At 47.6% G+C, this 14,551-nt stretch overlaps 1 protein-coding gene across 2 annotated transcripts in view; it reads right to left on the bottom strand.

The window, feature by feature from the left end:
* The window catches only part of CHCHD6 (coiled-coil-helix-coiled-coil-helix domain containing 6), a 249,918-nt gene that overhangs the window by 36,299 nt on the left and 199,068 nt on the right, over positions 1-14,551 (bottom strand). For both annotated transcript variants that reach the window (XM_027585264.2, XM_027585263.2), the window contains one exon: positions 9,119-9,189. In XM_027585264.2, the coding sequence (XP_027441065.1) occupies positions 9,119-9,189 (71 nt within the window). The remainder of the gene's footprint in view (positions 1-9,118; positions 9,190-14,551) is intronic.

The raw sequence follows: 14,551 nt of genomic DNA on the forward strand, positions 1-14,551 counted from the left end.
AAAGACAGGGCATCAGGAGAGTCAGAAGCCAAGCCTTGATCAGAAGACAACATACTGACACACATGTGCATGCACACAGAGACACATGCACACACATGGATACATACTCACACATGTGTACAGACACTCATGCTCACATATACATGCCCTCCCACAAAGTCACACACATACATGTGTGTGCATGTGCACAATCGTGTAACCAGGAACACAATTCCAGGGTCAGCTCTCATCTTTGTGTGTGGTCCCTGCCAGCTCTCAGCTTGGGATCTGGTTCCCAACTGTACTGGGAACCTCCCTTTTCCTTGGCGCAAATCATTCTTCTCTTGCAATGTCTCTATATTCTTATTAATTTTTAATTATACGAGCTGCACATAAGTATATATATATTTTTTACAAATTAAAAACATAGCAAATAAGTTATAGTCCCGTCTGACTCTTTTTATAATAGTGAACGCCCTTGAACTGCCCAGGGGTAACCACAGTTTTGTGTTTGGAGTGTATCCTTCCACACTTTCTTCTCTATATCCACATAAATTGCACATACCTACCGAATAGAGAGACTGTATGTGTGTCAAGTGTGCACACAGAGTAAACCACAACCTGCTTTTTCACCCAACAACATCTCCCAAGCATCCTCCTGTGCTAGCACACACAGCTCATTTTTTTAAAATTTTTTTAATTTTATTTATTTATTTTTTACACAGCTCAGTTTTTAACCGCTGTTTGCTATTCCACATCAGACAGATTACGCTCATCCACTGCCCTATTCACAGGCAGTGAGGCTGCCTCCAAATCTGTCACTCTTGGAAACAGGGCTCCATGCACCCTTGCCTGTGGCTGCTTGTGCACACACAGGAGGGTCTCTGCAGGGCACGTCTCCAAAAGGAGAGTTGGGGCGTCCTAGTATCTCCCCTTCCTTCGTGGCTCCCGGTCCAGACAGTTGTTGAGTCGCTCTGTGTATCGATGTATTGAGGACTGCACCCTCTTTGGCTACTGCACTTCAATCTCTCTCTCATTAAAATGGGAGTTTCTATATACTAATACCTACTCTTTATTGAGTGTGCTTAACAAATTGCCTCACGATGCCCTTAGAAAAACCTTCAGAAGCAAGGGACATGTGTCTCAGAGAAGTTCTGTCATCTGATGCATGCCACACATCAGGCAGCATGGCTGGGAATGCACTCACTTGTCTGACCTCAAAGTCCTGCCCTAGGCCACCCTACACTCCCCCAAGCACCCCACCACTGGACCTGGGGCCCTGCTGTGCACGGCAGAAGCCTCCATGGAGAAGGTGCTTAGACAGTCAACAATTTGTTTTTAAAAGCCACCCCTGAAGTCTACACAATGGGCCTCAGCTCATCCGCCCAGCCAACACATGCTTGGTGAGCATCTATCACAGCTAAGTCCTGGGCTGGACAGTGCGGATGCAGAGAAAAATAAGATATTGGATTGACCTCTGGGGAAGACAAACAGTAAAGAGAAAAGATGCTTAAGTTGGATTTTGAAAAGCGAGTCTACTCTGCAAAGAAAAAAGAGGGGGCATTCTAGACAGAAAATAGGATCTACAATGGTAACTCAGTATATTCTGCGTTCTGAAATCAGGAACTGAGCAGAGTCTCCAACTGGAAAACTCGGTCTTTGGAAGGCAGCTGATCCAGGGCTGGCAAGTAGGTTTCACCTTGAATGCCAACCCTGATGAGAACCCATCCAGGTTCAGGGGGAGATTGCTGGGATCCTCTAATGATGTCTGCTGGGGGCACATGATGGGGTGCCGACAAGAAGCCAAACACTTCCTCTCCCCACTGAGGCTCTTCAAAGGTGGCCCACACTCACTTCCAGAACCAGCCCAGGGCTTTTTGGCCTGAGGGAGCACTACCACCCCAGATCTTTTGTTCGGACTTTCCATTTCCACATACCACACAAACACTACCTCTGTTGATGAATTCTCTCTGCATGTATCTCTCTCTTGCTACAAGAGGCAGAACTATGCCTGCATTACAAAGCCCTGGGCAGGGGACGCACCCAGGCACTCCAAAATTTACAGCACCAGCATGAGGTGGGGGGATGTCTGAATCAGCTAATCAGCAAGCAGCTAATCCCCTTGTCCTGCAAATTCCTGTGAGGGAAGTATCTTGGTAGAGTAGAAAAGAGCTAGATTCATCTAGGCCTGGGTTCAAATCCCAGTCCGCCACCAGCTGGCTGTGTGTCCCTGAGTACTTCTGTGGATAACCACATTTCATTGACACACAGGCACCATCATTTTCCCTGCTTAATTGACTAGTGAACTGAGCCTGAGAGGTAAGGGGACTTAGTTTCCAGACCTGCAAGGTGGGACAATAATGGTATCTGCCACCAGAGCTTCCTGTTTAGAGGAGACGCCAGGAGCCATTAAGTGTCCAGCAAAACAGCTGCATGCAAGTTTTTAAAGAAATGTATTAACTGAATGTTGATTTGTTAAATGAATTATTAAATGGGTTTTGATTTGCAACCTCTCAAAGAGCCATGTACACCAGTTTAAGACACATATTTTAGTAAACTTCTGAGTAGAAAATGCTCCTTTTACAAAGTTATGTAAGATAGGGAAGTGAGGGTGAGAAGAAGCAGCGTTTGAAATCAGACTAATGTGAACATTCTCTGGATCAATTAAGACAGAATGCTATTTTATTTGGGGTTCAAATAAATAACCATTGTTTTAATAGGTAACCAATCTGTTTGTAGCTCAATAGAGCACCTGCGAATATACTCTTAGGTGAGCCCAACCCCTCCCCCACAGGTTATTTAATAAGCCCTGGCTTCCTGGTGAGGGTGAGAGCTACCATAGCAGCTCAGCCCCAGCAAGTTCCAAGTCACTGTGTCCACATTAATCAGATATCTCCGGATCAAAGTCCTTGCAGCACAATGACTCAGTTTCAGGAAACAGTTAATAACCTTCTTCCTTCAACTCAATTGTTCTAACCTCTTTGAGGGGTGGCTCTCTGTGGGGCCAGGGAGGACTGTACAAGTTTCCTGACAGGGAGAAGTCGAGACAGGCTCTGAATGAATCCCATGGGAAGAGGACTGAAGGTTGTCATAAAAAATAGATGTGACACAATAAATGCAGGATGTTCCCTGGGGTCTTAATCTCTTCCTTCAGAAAACCTGAACAATCCCGCCTGCTGTGCTGTTGTGAGGTAGAGGGGCGTGCGTGCACGTGTGTGTCTGTGCATGTATACATACTCTGGATATCCACTCCTATCTCAATGACAGAATTCTTCCAAAACAAGAGTCTCCACACTGTGAATACTGGCCTCACCAATGACATTCCTCTTTAGTCTTGAGTTCTCTGTTGACTCTCTGACAGGCATCTTCTGAGGCCCTGCATATATGGCGGGCTTAGCAGGCCTCAGGAAAGTTTAGCAAGCCCAAGAAAAGTTGGGAGGGCCATCCATGCCATCATTGTCTGATGTTGCTAACCAGTGTCTCATTGACTTTGCTTTAGTTCTTACTCTTTCCTTTACCTGGCATGGCCATTTTCTGCTTGGCAAACTAATCATTCCTCAAAAGCTAAGTTGAGACTTCTGCTCCCAGCTATAGTGGAGTAGCTTGGGGAAGAACTACACTCTCCTCTGAGAAAGAAATTTTAAAAGTTGAAATTTAAAAAAGGTCTGTTTAAGGCATCTGAGGACCAAGACAAAATAGGCCTTGAGGGTCAAGATTATGAAGGGACGGGAACTGTAGAGAGGTTAAGTACTCACTCCTGGAGCCACTTGTCCTCACTGAGTTTTTTGGCAATTCTCAATGCAGGAAGGGAGGCTGAGAGTTGGGCAAAACAGCTTCAGCTAAAGGGTGGAGAAGCCTCAGGGCTTCTGGCAATCTCATAGGAGGATGGAGAGACAACAGTCCTTTGGAGCTCAAGGCTGCCAAGACAGCTAGGCCTTGAGGGACCAGGATTCTGGAGAGAAGGGAACTAAAATACAGTGAGCCGACACTCAGTGGTTTTCCTCTTTTAAGGCATTTAGCACATTCTTGAACTATTTAAGGCAAGAGGCTAAGGAGTCAAGTAAAAGCCACTGAAAGGCAAAGTGGAATTTTCAGAAGTCTCACAGAACTGAGGAGGCAAACAAAGGGGTTCAGAGCTCACCAAGAAAGGAGGTGCCTTGGAGCCTTGGAAAGCCATGCCCTAGAAAGAAGGGTAAATCAGAAGTAGCCTGAGCTTTACCAAATGTGCAGCAAGCCTCCAGTCAGCTCAGTCCCTCAGGTGGCCACGAGGTAGAGCGCTCTGGGGGAGAAGATACATTCCAGAGCCTCTGTATAGTCTCTGTCCAATGCCTGGCATTCAATCAAGAATTACCAGGCACAGAAAGAGATAGGACTAAGAGGGAAAAAATGGCAACAGAAACAGACCCTCAGATGACCTCAAAATAACTATAACTAATAGCTTGCAGAAAACAGATGGTAAAACCAGAATCTCACCAGAGACTGGGAATCAAACAAACTGACTAACTGAACTTCTAGAACTGACAGAAATTCAATAACTGAAATTCAGAATTCAAAAATAGGTTTAAGAGAGACCTGACACATTAAGGATTAGTGAAGTGAACAGTCAACAGAGAAATTGCAGGTGTAAGCATGAAGATTAAAAAAAAGTGATGAAAAACAGAAAAAAAAAGGTACAGAGACAAATGAGACACAGTAATACATGTAACTGAAATGCCAGAAAGGAAGAAAGACAAAATAGGGTAGAGTTTTATTTGAAGAGATAATGGCTGAGAAATTTCTAAAACAAAAGGACATCAAACCCCAGCACATGAACCCCAAGCAGGAAAAAGAAAGAAAATGGACTCATACCCACATGATAGTCAAACTGCTAAAAAACCAAAGACAAAGAAAAGCTAAACATCAGATAGAGGAAAAAAAGTAATTACCAAAAAAGGAGTAATCATAATATCAACAGCTGACTTCTCCAGGGAAAAACAGATATCAAATCAGAATGTAAAGATACCTTCAAGGAGCTCAAAGAGAAGATTCTTCAAAACTGAAGATGAAATAGATTTCCAGACAATTAAAAATAGAGAATTTATAATCAGCAAATCAACACTAAAAGAAATACTATGGAAGTTCTACAGTTAGATGGAAAGTGATCTCAGAAAGAAACCATAAATCCATACATCAGTAATGATACAGAAAAATCTGAACCTGACTGACCAACTGAACCTAACTGACAAACACAGAATACTACATGCATTGGCAGAACACACATTCTTTTCAAATATACACAGCACGCTTAACAAAACAGATAATATATATGGCTATAAAGCAAGGTCCCAAAATTTTAGAGGATTTAGAGTATGTCCTTCAACCACAGAATTAAGCTGAAAATCAATTATTCAAAAAGTAACTAGAGGGGTGCTGGGCTGGCTCAGTCAATGGAGTGTGTGACTCTTGATCTCGGGGTCATGAGTTTGAGCCCCAGTTGGGGGTAGAGATTACTAAGTAAGTTTTTTAAACTTTTTTAAAATAAAAAATGTAACTAGAAAACTACCAAATGTTTGGAAATTAAGCAATATATTTTTAAATAACCCATGAGTTGAAGAAAAAAATCAGAATAAAAATTAGAAAAACTTTAAACTGAATTATAATGAAAACAATATATCAAAACATTAGGGTGTAGCTAAGGCTGTGTTTATAGAGAAGTCAATACCGTAAGTGCATATATTAGGAAAGAAAGAAAGCTGAAATGGTATTTCACTAATTTTAGGATACGAGTGAAATCTCTAACGTGGTTACAAAGTTCTGTGTGATCTGGCTTCTGCTGACTTCTTTTTTTTTTTACATTTAATTTTTTTATTTTTATTTTTTTAAAGATTTCATTTATTTATTTGAGAAAGAGAGAATGAGAGACAGAGAGCACGAGAGGGAAGAGGGTCAGAGGGAGAAGCAGACTCCCCGCTGAGCAGGGAGCCCGATGTGGGACTCGATCCCGGGACTCCAGGATCATGACCTGAGCCGAAGGCAGTCACTTAACCGACTGAGCCACCCAGGCGCCCTTCTGCTGACTTCTTAGTCCTGGTCTCTCATCCTGCATCCTTGTCTCTCTCTTCTCATTCATTCCTCTCCAGTCACACTGGCCTTTCAATTCCTCGAATATGCTGAATCACTTCCTGTCCCCGGGCCTTTGCACATGTGGAAACTTCTGTTTGAAGTGCTCTGTCCATTTCCTTCCTCTGGTCGAAGCCTCCTCACATTGCAGGAATCCGTTTAAATGTCACTTCCTTAGAAAAGCCTTCCCAAACATCTAAGTCTGCATTAGGGTCCTCAGACATGTGCCTTTTAATTCAAACACTTTCTTTCATGGCTCATTACCATAATCAATCATTGTTTGGGCAATTGCTTTTTATGCAATTAATTTAAAAATATTGTTTGTCATTCTCCAAATGACAATCTCCTTGCTGACAGGAACTGGAGCTGTCTTGTTTATCATTCTATCACCAGCACCTAGTATGGTGCCTGGCAAACAGCAGACACTCTATACATGTATGTTAATGAACAAATGAATACATGGACGTCTAGTTAGCCACCTAAGTAACCATCCAGTTTACTCAAAGTTGTTAAAAGATGCTCACTGTCTTGGAAGAGAACTATTACTGCTGTCAGCAGTTGGCATTTATTTCTGTGGCATTTACAATGCGATTTACAATCATTTGCTAATCCAAGAAATCTCCCAATCAAGGATTCCACCCTCCAACCCCAATGTTTAAGTAAAATTATTTCTAACTCTGCACGGCTTCCTGTTTACTCTGTTTGGGCAAAGGCAATTTTTTTTTTTTTTTTTTTTTTTTTTTTAGTAAGCTCAATTTATTTATTAAATCTGTGTCACGCTATGATATGCCAAGCTGGGTGCTGTGAGAGTGATTCAAATGACTGCCATTATTAATAACGGTCACAACACCACCACCAACTGTTGACGTGTTAGGTCTGCTTTCTATGTGTTATCTCACTCAAAGCGTTAGAGGGATATCAGCTCTATTTTGCACATGAGGAAATCAGAGAGGTGAAGTGACCTGCCCACGGTCACAGGACCAGCCAGTAAGAGGCAGGGCCAGGGTGGATTCCAGGTCTGCCTGACTCTAGAGCCCAGGCAGGCTCAGCACCATCCCAACACCCATCTCACATTCAGAGAGGCCCTCAAGGGACAGGAAAGATGCAAAGACACATGGAGAAGAGCTGTGGCTCTGAAGCATCTAAATGAAGCTTGACCCCAGCCTGGAGCGTAATCATGGGCCAGGTAAGGGGTATCCCACCTCTCCAGCCTCAGTTCTTCATTTGTGAAATGCCAACAATAGGAAATGAGAGGATACAGTGGAAGTGCCTTGCAGAGCATCTCCATTTAGTCATATGCTTAACATACAGTAGTAATTATCAAGGGATGTTGTAAACCTTTGAAAAAACCTTTCGCTTCGCTCAGATTAAGAAGACACATGCCATCTCCCCTTTGCCTTCAGAAGACATGAGGATGAGAAAGGATGTGACAGTAAAGTCAAATGCACTAATCCAGGGGACCAGGAGGCCAGGAGTCTCAGGATGGTGGACCACATGGCAGGCAACAAAACAGCGTGGTCACTGACAGTAAAGCTGCCTGGCTTTTCCCTAGAGCCTCTTCCCTTCGGAGGGCTGTTCCATGATCCAGGTAAAGAGGGAGAGGGGCTAAGGATCCAGCATCACTGCCCCACAGGCAGCTCCAGGGGATGGGCCCAGGCGAGGGGCTGCACTGCGGTTTCAACCCATTTCCAGGGATCACATTACTGGGGTGGCTATCACCCCACAGAGTCTGGGGTGTGACTGCTTCTCAACCTCTCCCTCTCACTGAGCATGATTCTGAGTATTTCTCAGCCCTTGACAAACCACCTGGGCCCTTGTCTGCGAGCACAGCTAGAACATTCTATTCCTCGAGGTCTGTGCCGCTCACAGCATTTGGTCACACCCAGAACCCCCGTGGGATCCCAATGGGCAGACTTAAGACCTTTCCAGTCTCTACCTGCTTGCTGGAAAGTTCTTTCTCTGAGTCTCCTGCTCTAGGACTTGAAATCCCAAGATAACTCCTCTTCCCCAAAGCTGCTCTGTAGTCCATTCCAGAAGTATGGCCTCCTAGCTTCAGATGCCCCATGCTGCACCCCAGATTTGTACTGAGTCCATCTGCTCCCACTGCCCTTCCTGGCTCCTTGCACGGTTTGCATCAGCAGCTGTATTTATAAGCACTTTGTCACCTCCTAGTCACCCAAACCTCCCTCTGATGATTCCTTCCCGTTGTGCCACATCCAACCCCTCACCGTTCTGCACTGTGACCGGTTTGCCTGGGGAATCACCCTGATTTACGCCTGGGAGGGAGAGACCCTTGAGGGAGAAGGAGGGAGTTGGCCTGGTCCACAGAGACAACCCTCACACAAAGGACCCAGAGTGCAAGGCCCAGCTCTCCCTTCCACAGCACCCGCTGCAGACCGTCCTGTGACCTGCCCCTGCAGTAGGGTGCAATTGTAATGGACACACTGCATGCACCTGCCATTCCTTAATGTTCTGGCTCTGAAGCCTTCCTCACAGCACAGGAGCAGGACAGACTGGATGCTGGGACTCAGTGCTATGCGACCTCAGCCAGCCACCAGTGTCCCTGAGCCCCAGTCCTTTGGCAATAAAATGGGAGCTGCCCTGAGCATGTCAACATGCAAGAGGTACATGGCTCAGGGTCAGGCACACAGAGCTGTGCTCAGGAACAGGCTGCTCTGAAAACCACCTCCACAAATGGTGGGGGGGTGGCAAGGCAGCAGCACCCCTTCCTTGACTCCCCTGGGAGACTGATGGCCAATCCGTGGCCCAGGCCACAGTACAAAGGACCTGAAACAAGTCTGCCCGTCTGCCACAGCCCCACTCCCACCGCCAGGAAGCCAAGGAAGAGCTGAGCGCTCATTTGGCCAATTATAGATGACCAATGGCTGCCTCATATCCAGGTGAGAGACCAAGGAACAGATGGTTGTTTATGTTATTAGAGAAATTTGAAATTAGGCAGGTGGTGTCAGGTTTCAAGACATGTGGGGTGATTCTTACAAATACAGGCTAAGTTTACAAAAAATAATAAGCAAATTCTTACTTTATCGTGCCCTCCATTTTCGAAGCTGCCTCGTGGAATTGCTGTGAAGACAGTTTATACATCTCGGCATTCTACAAAGAGAAAAACAGAACTGGTTACCAGAGATTGAAATTTCCCTCTGGTTCCCTCATGGGAGCAACCATGTTAAAAATCGACAGATGCTAATTTCTTGACCAGCATCAAAGCAGATCAGTGAACTGATCCACAGCTCAGGTCTAGCTCCCACCCACCGTGGGTCAACCCTGGCTGCAGAATCCTAGAATAGCAACGGCTGGAGGGACATGTAGATCCTCTGGTTTGTGGGTCAGCAATCCACCACTCATGAGCAAAACCTGGCCTGCCACCTGATTTTGTAAATAAAGTTTTATTGCAACACAGCCACACTCATGATTTGTTTAATCATCGTCAATCGCTGCTTTTGTGCTATAATAGCAGAGGTGAGTAGTTTAAACAGAGATTACAATACTTACTATGTTTAAAGAAAAAGCATACTGAGACTTGATCTGGTCCAACCCCTATTTTATAGGTAGGTGGACTCTGTTGCCCAGAGGTGAAGCAACTTACCCAAAGCCACATAGCAAGCGCTGTGCCAAGACCATAGCCCAGGTGTCTGGTTCCCAGTTGGGTGTATGCTCTGCTGCCTGCCATGATCACCGCGCTCCCTGGCAAGGTGGCTTCCTGTCCAGAGCTGCAGGATGGTAGCAAAGGCATGCACCTCCATCCCTTCTGAGGTTACCTAGTAAGTGTGTCCATACAGACCAGATTGGTGTAGAGAACAGCCCGGCCTTGCAGTAAGACAAAGCTGGGCTGAAGCCCTGGGGCCACCGCAGTGTGCCTCTGGGTAAGTTACTCCCCTTCTTTATGCCTCAAAGACCCAGAACCTAGCACTTTCCACTTGTTTCCAGAAGAGACCAATAAAAACACACCTGCTCACCTGACCTGCCACCACACTCCTGGTGGAGCACCCTGAGGCTCACAGTGGATAGACTGATTTTTTGCAGGAAGCAGTCTCAAGAATGAAACCCCAGAGGACAGCCCAAGACGGGCCGACAGTCAGACTTCCCAGGTGAGGGTGACAAGATAGCAGAGGTGCCATCTGAAGCCTGCCTACCCTTGCAGACCTGGGCCAGACCCTTTTTAGAACCTGTGTGTGTGGGAGGGGGGCTGCCCCTCTTTTACAGTTGGGTAAATGGAAGCTTCCAGCTTCAAGTGCCTCCCACCAGCATGGGTCAGTCCCTGTAAGAAGTTCAAGAGGCAGGTAAAGGGCTCCTGAAGTCATAGAGCCATGCCCCTGTGTATGACTGTCAAACTCCAAGCCTGGATCTCCCCACTCTACCATGCACAGAGATAGCCTGGCCCAAAAGGAACAATTTACTCCTTAGACAAAATGGGAAAGGTGACAGGTACCCAGATCAGAGCCATGCAGGGGAAGTGCCTTAGCCGCATGGCACCCCATCATCCAGCTGCAGAGAAGGTAATCAAGACAGGGGCAGGAAGCACCTCCCCTAGAGACCTACAATGTATCAAAGGCAGTTTGGGTGGGAACCTGGCCCTCATCCCATCCTGGTACCTGCCTCTGGGAAGAGTCAAGTGGGAGGGCCCACAGAAGGGGGTGTGCCTGAGGCAACACCTGGGGCCCATACCAGCAGGAGCCTGGGTGCCAGAATACTGCTATGGGCTGTGCTGCGGTGAGCCCAGTGCTGGGTCTTCAACCCCACAAATGCTGAGCGAGCCTGGCAGGTCCTCACTTCTAAACTGGGGAGATATCCCATGCCTCTCTCTGCCAGCCATCAGGCACAGCAGATGGGAAATGCAAACACTCCCAGCATACAACAGGCACAAAATAAATAGGGGTTCTCCTCCCCTCCCCCCCCCCCCCAGAACTGCTCTGGCTCCTTCAGGTCTTTGCTGACTCCAAGCCGCCCCATGTTCTCTCTCTGGAGTCCTGATGTTCCAGCCAAGAGATTATGATTTTGTCTCAACCAGTGTGACATTCGCCCAATATGGACTATCCTAGGTGTGGGAGTAAGGACACAGACATGAATTGGCTTGGGGCTTCTCCTCCCACTCCACGCAGATGCTCTTCTGTGATGTCCTTGATGGGAATCATTTACAGTCAGTCTGACCCTTCCATCCATGGGCCCTCACAGAAGACGGCATAGCCATAGGCCCACATTTCCATTTTCCTCGGGCATAGGCGGTCTGTGTTCTTTAATGAGTCACTTACTTCCTGGAGCTTATTTCTTCATGGTAAGACAGGGCTCCCAACTCCCTCACAGGATGGCTGGGAGACGGGGTTGAGTGGTGGTGGGCTCACAGTGCTCACCCTGCCCCCCATGGCATCACTGGACTTTCTGAGGTGGGTACAGGCCTTACTAAGCTCCTCCATCCGCCCCCAGTCAGTTCTCTTTGCCACAAGAGTCTCTCAGCTCCAGGCCTTCTCCTCTCTGGAGACATGTCGGGTCACTGTCTGCTAGGCCTGTGGCCTGTGGTCTGTCAATGTCCCTTTCCAAGGTGGGCTGCTGGGACCCCTAGGGCCTCGGTCCTGCCTCTGCATCTCCACATGCATGCGGCCCGGCCAGGGCGAGCTCAGCAAGCAGCTGAGTTGCTTAAGAGCTCAGACTGAACATGTGGTCAGCGAGATTTGTCACAGGAAGTGCCCACAGGCCAAGAAGTGGTTGTGATTATCCTGCTGCAGCTTCCTCTATTGTCTCTCAGAATGACTCAGAGGAATTCCCCTTCCTGTCGCGCCCGCCCTCCCCGCCAAGTCTGCCATGTCATCTGCCTGAGCAGACCCTGGGACCACGCACCATGGAGTGTCCCCTGTGTGGCTCCCCTGGTCCACCGAGGTCCTGGTCTGAGCCTTGGGGATGCTGAGCCCTCTCCCTGTGTCCACCAGGCATTCCTGAGGGTGCTGGAGTCCACTCAGACCCTCTGCCAGGAGGAGCAGGGTATTCTGCAGACCCCTGGACCATACCACCACTGTGGGCTTCTCTAAGGACTGGGGCCACCCATGCTCATATGGAGAATCCCGAGTACTAGGGGTTTCCAAGACAAGCACGCCTGCCCCCTAGCCTCACGGGGCTCCCAGACAACACAATGTCACAATTACAATGGGACGCTCAGCCAACTGTCCCATGTACTCAAAAAAGGACAGTTTGGCAGAGACCATCAGACTGGTTTTTTGGGAGCTGGCACTTGAATCAAGGCCCCAATTTTTTTTTTATATTAAACAGTGTTTTTGAAAAAATAATACTTATACATGGTTTAAAAGGGCAAAAGCACAAAGGGCAGAGGGTAGGAATACAGTGACCAGTAAGCCTCTTGGCCAGCCTGGACCCCAGCGCTCCCCTCCTGCACACTGCCCCCGTGAGCCAGTTCACCCAAGCACACCCCCAGCACCACAGTGGACACGACACCGCTCCTTGTTTCTTCCCTTCTCAGATGCCTCATCGTTTCACCTACTGAATAGTACTGCACAGTAGGTTCCATGATCACAAGTAATGCTGAAAGGCACATCATGGCATCTCTACCTTTGTGCACGAGTGAGCATATCTGAAGGGTACATTCTAGAAGTCAAACTCTTGGGTCAAAGGGTACATGCACTTTTAATGAACGGAGTCGTACATGAGCCAATAATGAGAGGGAGAGGGAGACACACCACACGTTAGATGCTGTAGTCTTACCAGAAGCAAGGGAAGGGGCTGGAGACAAAGACAGCTCGGGACCTGGGCATGTGGGGTTTTCAACTGCAGGCCGGAAGGCAGAGGTTTTACTTTTTATGTGAGGGAGTGGCAGGGGGATGTGTGTTTCAGAGAACATTCTGGCAGCTGTGTGGACGATGGAGTGCGGTACCAGCAGAGCGCCTGGAATCGCCTGCAGCGTAGTCCCACAGGGCCTGGGGAGGCCTGGGCGCTGTGCCTGCAAGGAGCCCTATCACCCATTTAAACGTTGCAGGGAGATCTCTCTAAATGCACTGTACTGAATCCCCACACGTCAACTAGCACCCAGTGATCGTGAACTACTATCTCTGGGTGATCTTTCTTCCCCATTACACTCTTCAGATTTCCGATCTTGGAGCCCTTTCCTCCACCCTATAAACAGCTGCCCCTCCTCCTCCTCCTCCAGCTGCTCTGAATGCACATCTGAAACCAGAAGACCTGATCTCCATTAATTAAATCTGCCATTAAAAATTAAATAACGTGAGTAAGAAGGTGTGAGTGTTATCTCTATGGGTTTCAAAAGTCACAGTGTTTCTTCAATTACTTCCCAGGCAGTTTTCATATTTCATACTGTCTGATTTCTCCAAGGGCCTGGATTTGCAAGATCAAAAGAGAACGTGATGGTGAGGGGAAGCACGGTGAGAAGGCTCAGAAGGGGATGACAAGGAAACATGTCGCGGGCCACAGAAGTCATCCTGCTGCCCCCACTTGCAAAGCCATGAGGGACCAGAGCGGGGCAGGGTGCAGGAGCGGGGAGTCTGCACTAACCCGCTAGCTGGGCAGTGGAGCAAGCTGTGGCTGTCCTAGAACAGAAGACAACAGAGGTCAGCGTTATGACCAGCAGGGGGGTGGCTCTTGGGCCTAAAAGCCCCTCCAGGGGCCATGCAAACACGCACCCAAGCAACAAACACTCATATGTTGCCTACTATGTGTGTGGGCCTCTGCTGGGTGTCAAGGAGACAGTCCATGAGGCATTTCTGTTGGAGAGGAAAGCCTGAACTAAGGTCTAAGGACCATCCTGGGAACAACTGAGGCAGCTGGAGCAGCGAGGATGGGTATGGGCCCTGGTGTCAGGACGCGGCCCCTACAGCGTGTACACCACAGGCCAGTGCCCAGACCTCTGTGTCTGCCTCCTTCGCCTCTCGTCTGTAAAATGAGAACAATAACAGAGCCTCCTTCATATGGTTGTGTGGGAACTGGTATAGATGCCAATGAGATAATGCATATAAAATGCTTATTACAGTGCCTGGCACAGAGTAAACGCTCAGTAAGTGTTTTCAGAACTTAACAGCCAAATGCATATTAACCAACAAATATATTTGGAAGAGAGATCTGGGAATAGTAAAAGAGTAAGAGAGGTTTGCTTGAGGATGTAAACTCCACAGAGGGAGGGTTTCCCTGTACTGCTTACTGATCTATCCCCAGAGCCTCCAGCCATGCCTGATGCATAGTAGGCCCTCAATAAAAATTTGTCGCATGAATAAAAGTAGAGGTCAATACCATTAGAAAAGATGCAAAAACACAAGCGGGATGTGGTCATTTGTGTCATCAATGGAGAAAGTTTGCTTTCTCACCTTGTGGGCACCGAGGAGGGCACCATACAATCAAATGGGGACACGTCGCTCACAAGGCTCCACAGGATCACTGAGGCCAGGCGCCAGAGCAGGGAATTTCAAACAGGCTGGCCCCTCCATGCTCAGAGCAGTGCTTC

This window comes from Zalophus californianus, chromosome 1 (assembly GCF_009762305.2).
Source record: "Zalophus californianus isolate mZalCal1 chromosome 1, mZalCal1.pri.v2, whole genome shotgun sequence".
Taxonomy (NCBI): Eukaryota; Metazoa; Chordata; class Mammalia; order Carnivora; family Otariidae; genus Zalophus; species Zalophus californianus.